At 44.3% G+C, this 15,191-nt stretch overlaps 1 protein-coding gene across 7 annotated transcripts in view; it reads left to right on the top strand.

The window, feature by feature from the left end:
• The window catches only part of LOC122932114 (bile acid receptor-like), a 158,005-nt gene that overhangs the window by 56,634 nt on the left and 86,180 nt on the right, over positions 1 to 15,191 (top strand). The window contains exon 1 of one of the 7 annotated variants that reach the window (XM_044286350.1): positions 2,508 to 2,610. The exons of the other annotated variants lie outside the window; for them this stretch is intronic. Within the exon in view, the coding sequence (XP_044142285.1) occupies positions 2,566 to 2,610 (45 nt within the window). The 5' untranslated portion in view covers positions 2,508 to 2,565. Of the gene's footprint in view, positions 1 to 2,507; positions 2,611 to 15,191 lie in introns of those variants that run through there. 7 annotated transcript variants of the gene reach the window in all.

Genomic DNA, 15,191 nt, shown 5'->3' with positions numbered 1-15,191 from the left:
GCAATACCAGACCGCATCCACAAAGGGATTATCCGCTGTTCTGTGATCCGTTTCCGTTTTTGTTTCCGTGTGTCTTCCTTTATTTTTGGAGGATCACCAGACATGAAGGAAAGTAAAAAAAAGTAAAGTCAAGTTTGCCATGCAAAAAAAGTTTGCCAGGAAAAAAACGGACGTGGATGACAATCTTGTGTGCCTCCGCGTTTTTTCACGGACCCATTGACTTGAATGGGTCCTCGAACCGTTTTCCGTGAAAAAAATAGGACAGGTTATATTTTTTTGACGGACTGGAACCACGGATCATGGACGCGGATGACAAACGGTGCATTAGCCGAGTTTTCAACGGACCCATTGAAAGTCAATGGGTCCGCAGAAAATCACGAAAAACGCAACAACGGACATGGAATGAAACAACGGTCGTGTGCATGAGGCCTAATACTGAGTGTTCATAGTTTTAAATTCATATCTATCTGATGTCCCCTCAAGACTCCCATTGTCTATTTGTAAATCTATAAGAGAAACTAAAGAGATGTGTTCCTGAAAAGAAAGGTTAGTAAACTCATTTTCTCTTATAGGTGTTGTAGGGTTTCGCTATGGTAGGCAGCTTAGCGGACGCAGTATAGAGGCAATCGTAAAGTCTTTAACTTAAATAGTTTAGTGTTCATTCACACAGAAGGCAAAACAAAATAATAGTTTGCAGTGTTGGTGTTTGTTCACACCATGGAAGTCCACAGAACACAAACGTTCACCTTGTTAGCAGTTTTTCATCAGCCATCCACAGCAGGCTTTAGGGAGCCTGTTTTCCAGCAATGCGGCTCTCAGCCCTTTAGCACGGCACACCTCATACAGATCTCAAAACCACAGTCTCCACAGCATCACTGTGAAATGGAGGATAATCCACTCAGCTGAGACTGCTGGCTGGGTTTTTATATCCCAGACCAAAACCCGGCCTGGAATGTGGGGAGAAGCCACCCACCCTGCACTTTGGCTGCTCCCAGTAAGAGCCAGCTCGGATCGGCATCCACATACAGTACAGATCAAAAGTTTGGACACACCTTCTCATTCAAAGAGTTTTCTTTATTTTCATGACTATGAAAATTGTAGATTCACACTGAAGGCATCAAAACTATGAATTAACACATGTGGAATTATATACATAACAAAAAAGTGTGAAACAACTGAAAATATGTCATATTCTAGGTTCTTCAAAGTAGCCACCTTTTGCTTTGATTACTGCTTTGCACACTCTTGGCATTCTCTTGATGAGCTTCCCTTGACATGTTTCGAACCCTAAGGTTCTTAATCATAGCCTCGCGGTGTGCTCAGATTCAAGAGAATTTATGAGCCTCCAACTCCAATGGAACACAAAAGGGAAAAATAAAAATAAAATGCACTGACTCTGCTTTCTCACATCTGGAATTGACTCAAGAAAAGAGGCTATCGACATTGGATGCTGCATAGAGCTTTGGGTATAACTAAAAATAAATGTAGAAAGGATTTGCTTTTTAATGCCACCAAACCCAGCCCAAACTACAAAAAAATAAAGTTTTGGGGGTGACAGAAGCCCTTTAAGGCCACCATTCTGCACACACTATAAAAGCAATCCCAGTGGGGGAGTTTACATGGGCACAGAGAAATTGCAGCACTGACTCTGCTTTCTCACATGAATGCAGGGTCATCTGGAATCGCCTCAAGAATAGAGACTATCTAGATAACTAAAAATAAATGTAGAAAGTATTTGCTTTTTAATGCCACCAACCCCAGCTCAAACTCCAAAAATATAAATACAAAGGAGACACAAAAACCAACATTCGTACTTACCTATAGTCAGCAGTTTTCTGAAATACAACAGGCGATTAACAAATGTTTAACAATATTCTATGATGATAGAATTCTATATAACATTTAAAGGAATGAATGCCGCATTGTTTCCAGGAGACCGAAGACCCTGGCTAATTTTCTGTCCACATCTATGTTTACTAGTAACCCCAAGCGAACCAAAAATACATGGCTCAAATATAAAGTTTTTTTTTCAAATGTGGGGGTCATCCGTGTAAGACCTGTAGAGTTGCAGTAAAAACCACGAAGTTTGATAACTCCACCCATACAGACCCTTTTTAAATTGAAAATGATAAAAACTGTAACACGTCGGGTGTGAGTTATGCCATAAAATGCACTGCGTGCGATTTGATGTACATTGGTAGTACAAGCAGACAGTTTAAAGCAAGACTACAGGAACATCTTAATTATATTGAGAATCCGCAGGCAACAGGCATTTCTAATGCAGCGACCCATTTTATAACAAAACATAATCGCAGTATAAACAGTTTATGTACCTTTGCTTTTGAAAAAGTGATAGCCCCATCGAGAGGAGGTAACATCAGGAAAAAAATATTGTTACGTGAGGCATATTGGATTTTCAGGTTAAATACCAGGTTTCCATCTGGATTGAATCTGAAACAAGAATTAATGCATTTTTACTAAAAGCTGCATAATGTATAATGATAACATTTATTTATTCTAAAAGGCCATTTTTAGTGTTACTTGTTTTTCCAAGCAAGATATCCGATGGGAGATTCGGGAGGTTCCCCTCTCCTGGGACTTGCTTCCAAGGTTTTTAACTGTTAAATTTCTTTTTGGAACATATACACACTGAGATTTTGGGGAATTTGATTTAATTGTTTTGGATGTATAGGGGAATATTTGGACTGATTTGATCCCAGTCATTATATATATATATATATATATATATGTATTTTTCAATATATTTTCTGCAGATTATATGTATGTGAGTTACAGTTGTGTTTAAAATAATAGCAGTCAGACATAACTAACCTGATCAATGACTGTTTTTGGTAGAAATTACATTTCAACATGGCAAATAATTTACTAACAGGTGTAGTAGATGTCACGAGAAGGGGAATAGGGAAGGTGCAAACTGACTCCCCCCACTCCTCTGTCCCTGCCTACTTGTACTTATCCATCCTAGGAAACGGAGTGCAACTGGATGGCGATCCCTAGCCTGCGTAAGTGAGGAGAGACAAACAAAACAGACAACTAAGAGAGGTCGAACTAGCAAGGTCAAAACCATGAGGAGCAAGTATAACACAGGGAGCAAGCGAGGACAGATCAAAGTCAAGTCCAAGTCAAATACCAGGAGACTGCAAAAGTACAATAGAAGCGAGCAAGAGACGAAGTCAAGTAACTAGCCGAAATAGAAATACTGAGAAAAATGCCAACAGAATATACACACGGTATAGAACCTTAATCACAGGCAAACTGTGGCCAGCATGCTGCCTGTTAAATAGGGGAGAGAGAGAGTCATGTGACGTGGGCAGCGTCACATAACTTATCCCCCTGCATTCTGCTGAGCGCCGAGTACCCAGTTCGGAGCTTCGACTTTTCGCTGAAACTGCGGGAGCGGAGGACACCAACCACGCTAAGGAGGCGTGAGCGGCGCGTCCTCTCCGCCCCCCGTTGACCTGGAGACGAGGATGTAATGCATGTCTCTGCTCCGAAGTTATCGCAGGGCGTCGGCGGCACCGAAGGGAAGGAGCGTGAAGCCAAGACCCTGTGACAGTAGAGTATTAGAAAATCAACAGACCCAACTGTCATGACATGCATGCTGCTGATTCTCTGTAATTCAATCACTTATTGAAAGGGGCATGTTCAAAGTAATAGCAATGTGGAATTCAATGAGTATAACATATAAAGAAGTGCAGAAAATGATAGGCTGCTCAGCTAAAATGATCGCAAATGCTTTAAAATGGCAACCAAAACCTGAAATACGTGGAAGAAAGCGAAAAACTACCATTCGAATGGATAGAAGAATAGCCAAAAAGGCAAGGACTCAGCCAACAATCAGCTCCAGGAAGATCAAAGAAGGTCTAAAGTTACCTGTGAGTACTGTTAGGCTGGGTTCAGACCTGAGCGTTCGGGATGGACCGCTCTTTATGCGCGATTGTATGCGCGTTTACAATCGCGGCTCCGGAACAAGCGAACGTCCATTGTCGCGCGTTCCTGCTGAAGTCTATTTACGGGAACGTGCGACAAGATGCCCCAAAGAAGCTCCTGTACTTCTTGGGGCATCGGGCGTGTTACAGCGCGATCGTACGCGCTGTAAAACGCTCAGGTGAGAACTATTCCCATAGGGAATCATTGGTTCTTCAAAGAAAAAATATGGAAGATTCAGCCCGCACAACCCCTAGCAGGTGCAGATTGCTATGGCGAAATACAGATACAAATGTAAAAACTCAAAATGCAATCGCACACTGCAACCAGCGCTCTGCCCTGCTGAATGTTGAATAAGGCATTGGTGTACATTTTGGCCAAAGCGTAATAAGCCACTCACCACGTCAAGGTCGCCTTCATGAGTGGTCCCTAACACTAGTTCCTACCTTTTATGGGCCATGATAGCCACATAAAGTCCAGGGAGCGCAGGTACAGCATGCACGCCAAGCACACTCTGCTTTTAACCCCGTCCGGTGCCATTACAGCTTTCATCGGATCCAGGGATGCAAGTACCAACATGCATGCTGAGCCCACTCATGAAGGCGACCTTGACGTGGTGAGTGGCTTATTACGCTTTGGCCAAAATGTACACCAATGCCTTATTCAACATCCAGCATAAAGGCAGGGCAGAGTGCTGGTTGCAGTGTGCGATTGCATTTTGTGTTTTTACGTTTGTATCTGTATTTCGCCATAGCAATCTGCACCTGCTAGGGGTTGTGCGGGCTGAATCTTCCATATTTTTTCTTTGTAGTACCTATTGGAGGCGTGGCGATCTCCAAGCAGTCAAGCACACCTGTCCAGTTAATCTGCCCCCTGGAGGCTGGTTTTAAAGTCAGTATAAAACTGAGTCTGCTTATATAGCACCTACTAGTAGCCATTAGGCTCCAGGAGAAGTATATAGTGGGCTCAGCATGCATGTTGGTACTTGCATCCCTGGATCCGATGAAAGCTGTAATGGCACCGGACGGGGTTAAAAGCAGAGTGTGCTTGGCGTGCATGCTGTACCTGCGCTCCCTGGACTTTATGTGGCTATCATGGCCCATAAAAGGTAGGAACTAGTGTTAGGGACCACTCATGAAGGCGACCTTGACGTGGTGAGTGGCTTATTACGCTTTGGCCAAAATGTACACCAATGCCTTATTCAACATCCAGCATAAAGGCAGGGCAGAGTGCTGGTTGCAGTGTGCGATTGCATTTTGTGTTTTTACGTTTGAATCATTGGTTCTTGCCTGTTGAGCGTTTTACAGCGCGTAGGAACGCGCTGTAAAACGCTTAGGTCTGAACCCAGCCTTACAATTAGAAGATGCCTATGTGAAGCCAAGCTATCTGCAAGAAGTCCCACTGTTGAAAAAAAGAGGTGCTGAAGAGGTTACAATTTGCCAAAGAGCACATTGACTGGCCTAAAGAGACATTTTATGGGCTGATGAAAGTAAGATTGTTCTTTTTGGGTCTAGTGGCCGGAGACAGTTTGTCAGATGACCCCCCAAACACTGAATTTAAGCCACAGTACACTGTTAAGACAGTGAAGCATGGTGGCGCAAGCATCATGATATGGGGATGTTTCTGATACTAAGCTGTTGGGCCTATTTATCGCATACCAGGGATCATGGATCAGTTTGAATACATCAGACTACTTGAAGAGGTCATGCTGCCTTATGCTGAAAAGGAAATGCCCTTGAAATGGGTGTTCCAACAAGATAACGACCCCAAACACACCAATAAACGTGCGACATCTTGGTTCCAGACCAACAAGATTAACGTTATGGAGTGGCCAGCGCAATACTCGGATCTTGATCCAATAGAAAACTTGTGGGGTGACATCAAAAATGCAGTTTCTGAGTCAAAACCAAGAAATAGAGAAGAACTGTGGAATGTAGTCCAATCATTCTAGGCTGCAATACCTGTTCACAGGTGCCAGAAGTTGGTTGACTCCATGCAACACACATGTACAGCAGTTCTCAGAAACAGTGGTTATACAAAAAAATAATAGTTAAGTGATTCAAAGGAAAGCAAAATCTTCAAACATTTTTCAGTTTATATAGTGAATGTTTGAGTTGGTAAAGAAGAATAAAAACACTGCTATTTGATATATTTTTCTTCGTGTTTTGATTTGGAACAGAATGTGTAGTGTTCCCAATGCATTTGTGTGCATGGAAATAAAAGCTGTTAGAAGGATTTTGAGCTTTATTAACTTTTTCTAAACACACTGCTATTATTTTGAACACAACTGTCTATGTCTTGATTTTATATAACAGTGGTATTACAAGTTTTCAAGAGCGAGGTGCCAGACTCGGGGATTACTTTTCCCTCTACCCCCTCCCTTTGCTTTTCCCTCAACTGTCTTTCATTTCTCCCCCCCCCCCCTTTTTTTTCCCTTTTGTTTTGTTCCATTGGAGACAGAGGCTCATAAATTCCCTTGAATCTGAGCACACCGCAAGGCTATGATTAAGAACCTTAGGGTTCGAAACATGTCAACCTGACTTGTGGTGGTGGGAGGAGATGTCTGCTGTATGTACTATGTATCGCGAATATGAGAAATAAAAAGCCGCAGCGACAACTAATTTATCCAGTGCCGGATTGTTTTCCTTTGCTTCCCAAAAAATTATGTACCTACATATAAATGTTAAAGGAAAAAAAGAGACAATGCAGCAGCACCCTGCAAATCAGATAAAGTACAATGATGCCAAAAATTATAGTGCTAATCCTATGCTTATTTATAAAGTGAGATGCTTGGCCAATGCAATGCAAGGCGATCTCTGTTAGACGGGTCCTAACACTAAATATTACCTGTTATGCGCCATAATGGCCGCCATAAAGTTCAGGGAGTGTTGGATCCACATAGAGTCTAAAAATTAAACTTTCTAGTAAATAAAAAAATCACCCTTTATACAGTCCTTTACTATTGGAAAATAATGAATATAAACATACTATACATAATTGGTTTATTGTCATAATGAACTGGTCCATAAAATGATTTATGAGCTTAAAGTGGAAGCTGGCTTCTGCCAGCCCCTCCCCTCCCCGCCCACCAACCAATCACCAACCAGAGCTGAGGGGGCAGGGCAAGCACACTAGCAGCTCTGAGTCGTCTGAGTCACACAGGGGAGTCTAAGAATAGAAATGAATGGAATGAGACACAAGTTAAAAGAATCTAAAGATCCGACTTAGTTTGTGACTCATTCGATTCATTGAGTTAAAAGAGCAGTGAGTCAGAGTGGAGAACAGTTTACACTGAGGCTGAGGCTGCTTTTGTTGCAGCAGTGATAAGATTAAGGGATAGGAGAAGTGACAGATGACACAAGAGTTTAGATTACAGGTTGAATTAAATTAACCCTTTAGGATCAAATTGGCTTGTCAGGAGAGATATATGTTAAAAGCATCTCATTCAGTTAAGTAGCTATATAGCTAAGGGTGGGTTCACATCACTTCACTTGGTTCATTGTACTAATATCAGTGTCAGACTGTTGTCACTGTGGGTAACAATGCACATTGCACACCACAGTGACAGCTTCTGAGTCCTCCTGTCCAGCGTCAGCCTCAGCTTCCCCTTACTATCCCTATAATAAATCACTCTTCCTGATCCTGACTCGCTCATTACTAATTATAGAGCTGAAGAGCCGACTGCACTGAGTCAGCAGCAGCAAGTGATTGTGAATCGACTGTATAGCATCTGCGCATGCGCATCGGCACCTAGAGTCTTTGGTTCACTTGCGAGTCAGCTCTGCAGTCAGTGACTCACCAAGTGAACCGAAGATCCGATTCATGAATTGGTTCATTTAAATGAGCTGATTCAAATGAACCGATTCACCTAAAAGATCCGAACTTCCCATCACTAGTTATCAGCGCTCCTGTGCAGGCCGGAAGTCAGCTCCCAGCGGAGGCACACGTTAGTCAGCGGCTGTAGTAGGAGCTCCTGTCATGGTGGCAGCCCGTGCCGTGATAGATAGCCCAGCAGGTAGTGTGTGTGGTGACTGCTCTGGGTCAGCTATGCTCTGCTGTCAGGCTGCCGCTCTGCTTCTTCTCCCTGGCATTGAAGTGTCAATAGGAGTGCTGCCAGGTTCCAACTTCCAGCCACTCACCCTCCATGAATAGGGGGGGGGGGGACGGGGGACTTCCCCATACTGGCATGTACATTAAAGGGATTCACTGGCCCAGTATGGCATGTACATTAAAGGGATTCACTGGCCCAGTATGGCATGTACATGATTCACTTAAATATGGTTTTGATTTAAAATTACTTTTTGTATCAGGACAAGTAGATTGTCATGAGGGACAAGTAGTTTGAGACCCCGCTTTAGTCCTTCGACAAGTAGTTTTTTTTAAAATTTCCACACCCCTGCGCTAGTGTAAAAGAAGCCTAACCTATAAGTTTTTTGTATACGTTAAACAGATAGGAAAAACGTGATTTGTACCCAGCATTTACACGTTGTCTGCAACATATATCCATTTTCTGGTTACACACCATGAAAAGTTCCACGACTTCTCAACACTAAATTGTATGGACAATGAAATAAGGTACTATCTGATGCATTGTTCACAGAAGGGTTAGAAGGCAGAGTAGTGACACAGTCAAGAAGTACATCACTACTGAACCAGAAGAAGGCAGCAGAGAGGAGAGTTCAAATGTCTACAGTTTCTAAGTGCTGTCTGAGATTTTGATATTGATGACCTATCCTCAGGATAGGTCATTAATATCTGATCGGCTGGAGTCTGACTCCTGACACCTTGATCAGCTGTTTAAAGAGGCTGCTGCGCTCCCGTGAGCATTGCAGCCTCTTTCTAGGCCAATGACGTCACGTTCATCAGTCCTGTGGCCTAAGTGCAGTTCAGTCCCATTCAAGTTAATGGGCTCAAGCTACAATACCAAGCACAGACACTATACAATGTACAGCGCTGTGAGGAGGTTATAAATAGCTGATCGGGGGTTGCTGGAGTTGGACACCCACTTATCAGATATTGATCACCTATACTTAGGATAGGCCACCAATATCAAAATCTAATGTAACCCATAAGAGGTTTTAAGATTGTATGCAAAAAAGGATTTTGCACGTCCATAAATATTGGGACATCAACACAATTCAAAATTTTTTGGCTCTATACAAAAAAAAAAAAAAAAAAATATTATATATTAGGGTTGTTTCGATACCAAAATTTTGATTCGTTTTCGATACCATAAAAAAGTATTGTGATCATATATATATACAGTCAGGTCCATAAATATTGGGACATCAACACAATTCTAAAATTTTGGGCTCTATACAAAAAAAAAAAATAATTAAAAAAAAATATTATATATTAGGGTTGTTTCTATACCAAAATTTTGATTCGTTTTCGATACCATAAAAAAGTATTGTGATCATACCAATCGAAAAAATTAAACGCCCAAAAAATTGCCGTGCATTCCGCATTTTATAGAACGTCCGGCCCATAAACAAACATTCCTATCCTATTTTTGGGGGGGACAAGGTGACTAAAATAAAAATGGTGAATCGCGCAGTTTTTCTTTCCTTTTTACGGCGTTCACCGTATAGGAGATATTTTTAAATATTTTAATTTTTTACTGTTTATTTAATAACTATTTCCCCCTTAGGGGCTAGAACCTGGGATTTTTTAATCCCTTGTCTATTCACCATAATAGAGATCTATCAGGGTGAATAGGACTTCACACTCTCCCTGCTGCCCTGTGCATAGTACACACAGCAGCAGGGAGCTGACAATGGCAGCCAGGGCTTCAGTAGCGTCTTGGCTGCCATGGTAATCGATCTGAGCTCCGCAATTACATTGCTGGAGCTCCGATCAGAGGCTGCCGCTGCTGGGGTTAATTGCCGCGGATCGCAGTGCCCTGTCAGAGGCAGGGTGCCGGCAATATGTTTCTGCCGCCTCCTGCATTTGTAATGTATTAAACATTACTTATCATTGGTGGCACAGTGGCCACAGCCCCTCCTCCTCCCCTCCGTGCTCTCATTGAAGGCAGCAGCAGCACGGGGGGAAGGAAAGACTGCTTCCTTCTTCCCTGTGCTGCTGAGAGCAGCGGGATCCATATTCTCTGATACTAGACTGTGCAGTAGCACAGCCTAGTATCGGTAAAAGACAAATCCCGGTATCATATCGATACCTGGCTAAAAGTATTGATTGGGTATCGAAAGTTCGATAGCTGAAACAAACTTTATATATATATATATATAGAGAAGGAAAGTCCGCAGCACTCCTTTAAGTAAAAAAGTGAAGTTTATTCACACATGTCAGACTTGTCTGACATGTGTGAATAAACTTCACTTTTTTACTTAAAGGAGTGCTGCGGACTTTCCTTCTCTACTGAATTTGTCCCATATCGAGGGACCACCGCGTGCACCTGCATTATTATATTTGCACTAAAGGGAGTGCTGCCTGAATTTCTTTATGTATATATATATATATATATATATATATACACAGTCAGGTCCATAAATATTGGGACATCAACACAATTCTAAAATTTTTGGCTCTATACACCACCACAATGGATTTGAAATGAAACAAACAAGATGTGCTTTAACTGCAGACTGTCAGCTTTAATTTGAGGGTATTTACATCCAAATCAGGTGAACGGAGTAGGAATTACAACAGTTTGCATATGTGCCTCCCACTTGTTTAGGTCACAAAAGTAATGGGACAATTGGTTTCTCAGCTCTTCCATGGCCAGGTGTGTGTTATTCCCTCATTATCCAAATTACAATGAGCAGATAAAAGGTCCAGAGTTCATTTCAAATGTGTTATTTGCATTTGGAATCTGTTGCTGTCAACTCTAAAGATGAGATCCAAAGAGCTGTCACTATCAGTGAAGCAAGCCATCATTAGGCTGAAAAAAACAAAACAAACCCATCAGAGATAGCAAAAACGTTAGGCGTGGCCAAAACAACTGTTGGAACATTCTTAAAAAGAAGGAATGCACCGGTGAGCTCAGCAACACCAAAAGACCCGGAAGACCACGGAAAACAACTGTGGTGGATGACCGAAGAATTCTTTCCCTGGTGAAGAAAACAAACTTTACAACAGTTGGACAGTTGGCCAGATCAAGAACACTCTCCAGGAGGTGTGTCAAAGTCAATAATCAAGAGGAGACTTCAGAGTGAATTCAGAGGATTCACCACAAGATGTAAACCATTGGTGAGCCTCAAAATCAGAAAGGCCAGATTAGAGTTTGCCAAACCACATTTAAAAAAGCCTTCACAGTTCTGGAACAACATCCTATGGATAGATGAGACCAAGATCAACTTGTACCAGTGTGATGGGAAGAGAAGAGTATGGAGAAGGAAAGGAACTGCTCATGATCCTAAGCATACCACCTCATCACTGAAGCATGGTGGTGGTAGTGTCATGGCATGGGTATGTATGGCTGCCAATGGAACTGGTTCTCTGTCACGACCATGTTTATGGCCGTGACTCCTTGGGAGCCGCATACAGTTGCCCGCGGTTTGGGTTGTAGTGTCAACCGCAGCTGGAGGCATAATGTTGTTGGCCTCAGGTGCGGTTGCCGCGAACAACAGGTATGTGTGCGGTTCCCTTGGAGTTGTGTGCGTGTTTGTATACACTTTTGTATGTCTGTGTGCACTCTGTTTTGTGTTTGGTGTGCACTGACATCTTTCCTTCACTGTGGTTGCCCGTGGCAATGTTTGGTTGTAGTGTACATGTGGTGGCAGTGTCCCGGCCTTCGGGCTGACTCCCAGGACACGGTTGCCACCCATGTCGTTGCCTGCGGCAACAGCCACAGTGTGTTCGTTGTTTGGACACTTCCCCTTTGAGATGTGTTTTCCCTTCTGTGGTATTGGAAGGGTTAACTCCTTTTCTGTGTGTGTGAGTCACGGGGTGTGTCTGACTGTTGGGTGTGGCCTCTTGGCCCTATAAAGCCTCAGTTGTAGGCAGTAGTCAGGGAGGGTGCTTCAGCCATGCTTGCTGGAGACACCCTCCTGGTTACTTACCAACTGCCAGTGGGGGCCATCCTTCTGGTCATAGCAATATAATGTCGTTTAGTGTCTAGAAGATGTGTTTGTTTTTAGTCTTCTTTATTGCACCTTATGGTCCTGGGTTCCCGTGTGATGTGTGTTGTGTGCTGTGTCCTTTTGTTTGTGGATAGCAGTACTTCCACATGGGTTCCAGGCTTTGCGTCTGTGGCAGGAGTGTTATGTTTGTGGCAAGTTCCTGCCATTGCCATAAGTTGTATTTGTTCTCCCTTCCTTGCAGCTTGGCCAGTGAGACTCCTGTTCCTCCGTATCCAGAAGGAACAGGTTGTCTTACCCTGACTCCTAGTCCAGGGACCGGTCGGAGAGTGAGTTAGGGCTCCGAGGTTCCTGAGCATGGGTCCTCCTACCTTAAAGGTCGGCCATGCAGCTAGGAGTTAGGGACGCTTTAGGAGGTAACCTGCTCCCTAATCCTGTGGTCCTGGCCGAGCAGCGACCATCTTCCATCATCGCACGGCTGAGGGTTTTCCCCATCCTCAGCCGTGACATTCTCTTGTATTTATTGATGATGTAACTTCTGACAAAAGCAGCAGGATGAATTCTGAAGTGTTTCGGGCAATATTATCTGCTCATATTCAGCCAAATGCTTCAGAACTCATTGGACAGCGCTTCACAGTGCAGATGGACAATGACCCAAAGCATACTGCAAAAGCAACCAAAGAGTTTAAGGAAAGTTATGGAAAGGAGTGGGATGTTATGCAATGGCCAAGGCAATCACCTGACCTGAATCCGATTAGGCATGCATTTCACTTGCTGAAGACAAAACTGAAGGGAAAATGCCCCAAGAACAGGCAGGAACTGAAGACAGTTGCAGTAGAGGCCTGGCAGTGCATCACCAGAGATGAAACCCCGCGTCTGGTGATGTCTATGGGTTTAGTACGTGTCTTTTTATCACCCCTCTCAGTGTCAGTATTATGCCTCATTCACACATCAGTGTTTTGCTCATTGATTTCCATCAGTGATTGTGAGACAAAACCAGGTGTGGCTCTAAACACAGAACAGGTGCAGATCTTTCACTTATACCTTATGTCTGTGGAGGCTCCAATCCTTGTTTTGGCTCACAATCAGCAGAGTAAGGGGGCGTGGCAGCAGGAGATAGAGGCCTGAGCTCCTGGAGTCATGTAGCGGTCGTGTCTTGACCAGCAACCCAGCGGTTCTTAAATGGTTGACTCGGTCATCGACTTAGTCCCAAGTGACATCAGACACCCCCAGCCAAGAGTCGGTGAGTTCGTCAGAAACAACCCTTAGTTGGTATGGCCTGGGAGCTGGCCCTGGGCCCTCACCTTTTCTCAACCTGCCTTTGTCCTTTTCTGTTCCCTCAGCCAAACAAGTATTGTATGCTGTGGGCTCAGCTCCATTATACAGCGAGGACGAGCTACTAGAGGACAATCAGCAGCTACTGGCAAGCCAAGATGTTTAGGAGACATCCGCTGCTTCCTCCAGTAGACGGGCAAGTAGTGATGAGGAGAGCGTCATAAGAGCTGGTGTTGCGAGCGGTCAGACTCCTGACCCAGAAACCATTGAGGAGGACATCATTGACATGCAGATAGAACTCGATGATGTAACTGATTGCACTTGGAAGCCGGGTGAATTAGGGGATTCATTATCATCAGGAGAAGAGGGTGGCAGCTTGTCCGTGAGGTAGCGGCGTAAACAGCAAGTTGCTAGCATGGCCAGGAGTCAGCAGTGTTAGGTCGGGAGCCAAACGTGCCCGGGGAAGACCACCCGCTTCGCAGGAGCCTACCTGCCCGGAAAGTAGTGGTGCAGGGGTTCATGGAAGAAGCGGCTGTAACAGACAGTCAGTCAGTGCAGAGTGTTGGGGGTAAAATCACCTACTCAGCGGTGTGGCAGTTTTTTTGTTAAGCCGCCAAAGGAGGTGAACATGGCCATTTGTAGAATCTGTGGGCAGAAGGTGAAGCGTGGCCAGGGTGCAAATGTTGGGACCACGGCCCTGCATCAACATATGCAGCATCGCCATAAAGTGGCCTGGGAGAACTGTGGCTCTGATATGATGGTCCATCCTGCCGCAGCAATCGCTGCATCACCCAGTGGCTCGCACCCGATTTCAAGCAGTCAAGGCTCCACCACCTTAGCTGAAGGGAGCGGTCTGTCCTTCCAATCATCTGCTGGTCATGATGCTCCTGCTCCTCGTCAGTCATTCCATCAGCAATCAATCACTGAAGCGTTTGTCAAAATACAACAGTATGCATGCACTCATCCAATGGTGCAAAAACTGAATGTGCTCCAGGCCAAGTTGGACTCTGCACCTTTCAGAAAACTGATGGCTTGTGCCGAGCAGAGGTGAAGAGTCCCAAGCCATTTATTGGCCAAAAATGCAGTACCAGCCCTGCACACGTATGTAGAACAGGAGGAGGGCCAGTCCTTGAGTCCGTCGGTGTCTGCCAAAGTGCAGGGAAGCGCCGACATGTGGAGCTGTAATTACGGTCAGGAACAATACATGTTCTTTACGGCACACTGGGTGAATGTGGTTCCTGCACAGCGCACCAGCAACTTGGCCAGGTGACGCCTCTTCTGCCTCCACATTCTCACACCGTGTCTTCAGCCTACACTGCAGGGACAATTCACAGTGCCCCTCCAGCATACCACATGTGCAGGGCACGGTGGTGTCACAATGTTTTGCACCTCATTTGCCTGGGCGAACGGAGTCACACAGGGGAGGAACTGCCCCATGTCCTTCATTAATAATTCGAATCCTGGCTTTCTCTGCGACAACTCAAAATCGGAACCAAGGTGAACAACAATGGGGAAGAACATGGTGTGGGCGCTGCGTCAAGAAGGGCTGAGCTATGCGCCCTGCATAGCGCACGTGTTTAATCTGGTTGTCAAGCAGTTCCTGAAGTCTTCCATCCATCTGCAAGACATCCTAAAAATGGCCAGGAAAATTTGCATGCACTTCAGCCACTCGTACACCACAAAGCACACCCTCCTTGAGCTGCAGCAGCAGAATAGCATGCCCCAACATAGGCTGATATGCGATGTTTCCACCCGTTGGAATTCCACCCTTCATATGTTGGACCGACTATACCAGGGGTGGCCAACCTTACATACACAAAGAGCCTAAAAAAAAAAAAGTATGACTACCAGGAGCCACAGGCTATATATTTACACACAGTTACCGTATTTTTCGCCCTACAAGATGCACCTAGGTTTTAACAAAGAAAAATA

Source organism: Bufo gargarizans, chromosome 3, assembly GCF_014858855.1.
Source record: "Bufo gargarizans isolate SCDJY-AF-19 chromosome 3, ASM1485885v1, whole genome shotgun sequence".
NCBI classification, from domain to species: Eukaryota; Metazoa; Chordata; class Amphibia; order Anura; family Bufonidae; genus Bufo; species Bufo gargarizans.
The sequence above is the reverse complement of the archived record's forward strand: the minus strand, read 5'-3'. Positions and strand labels throughout refer to the sequence as shown.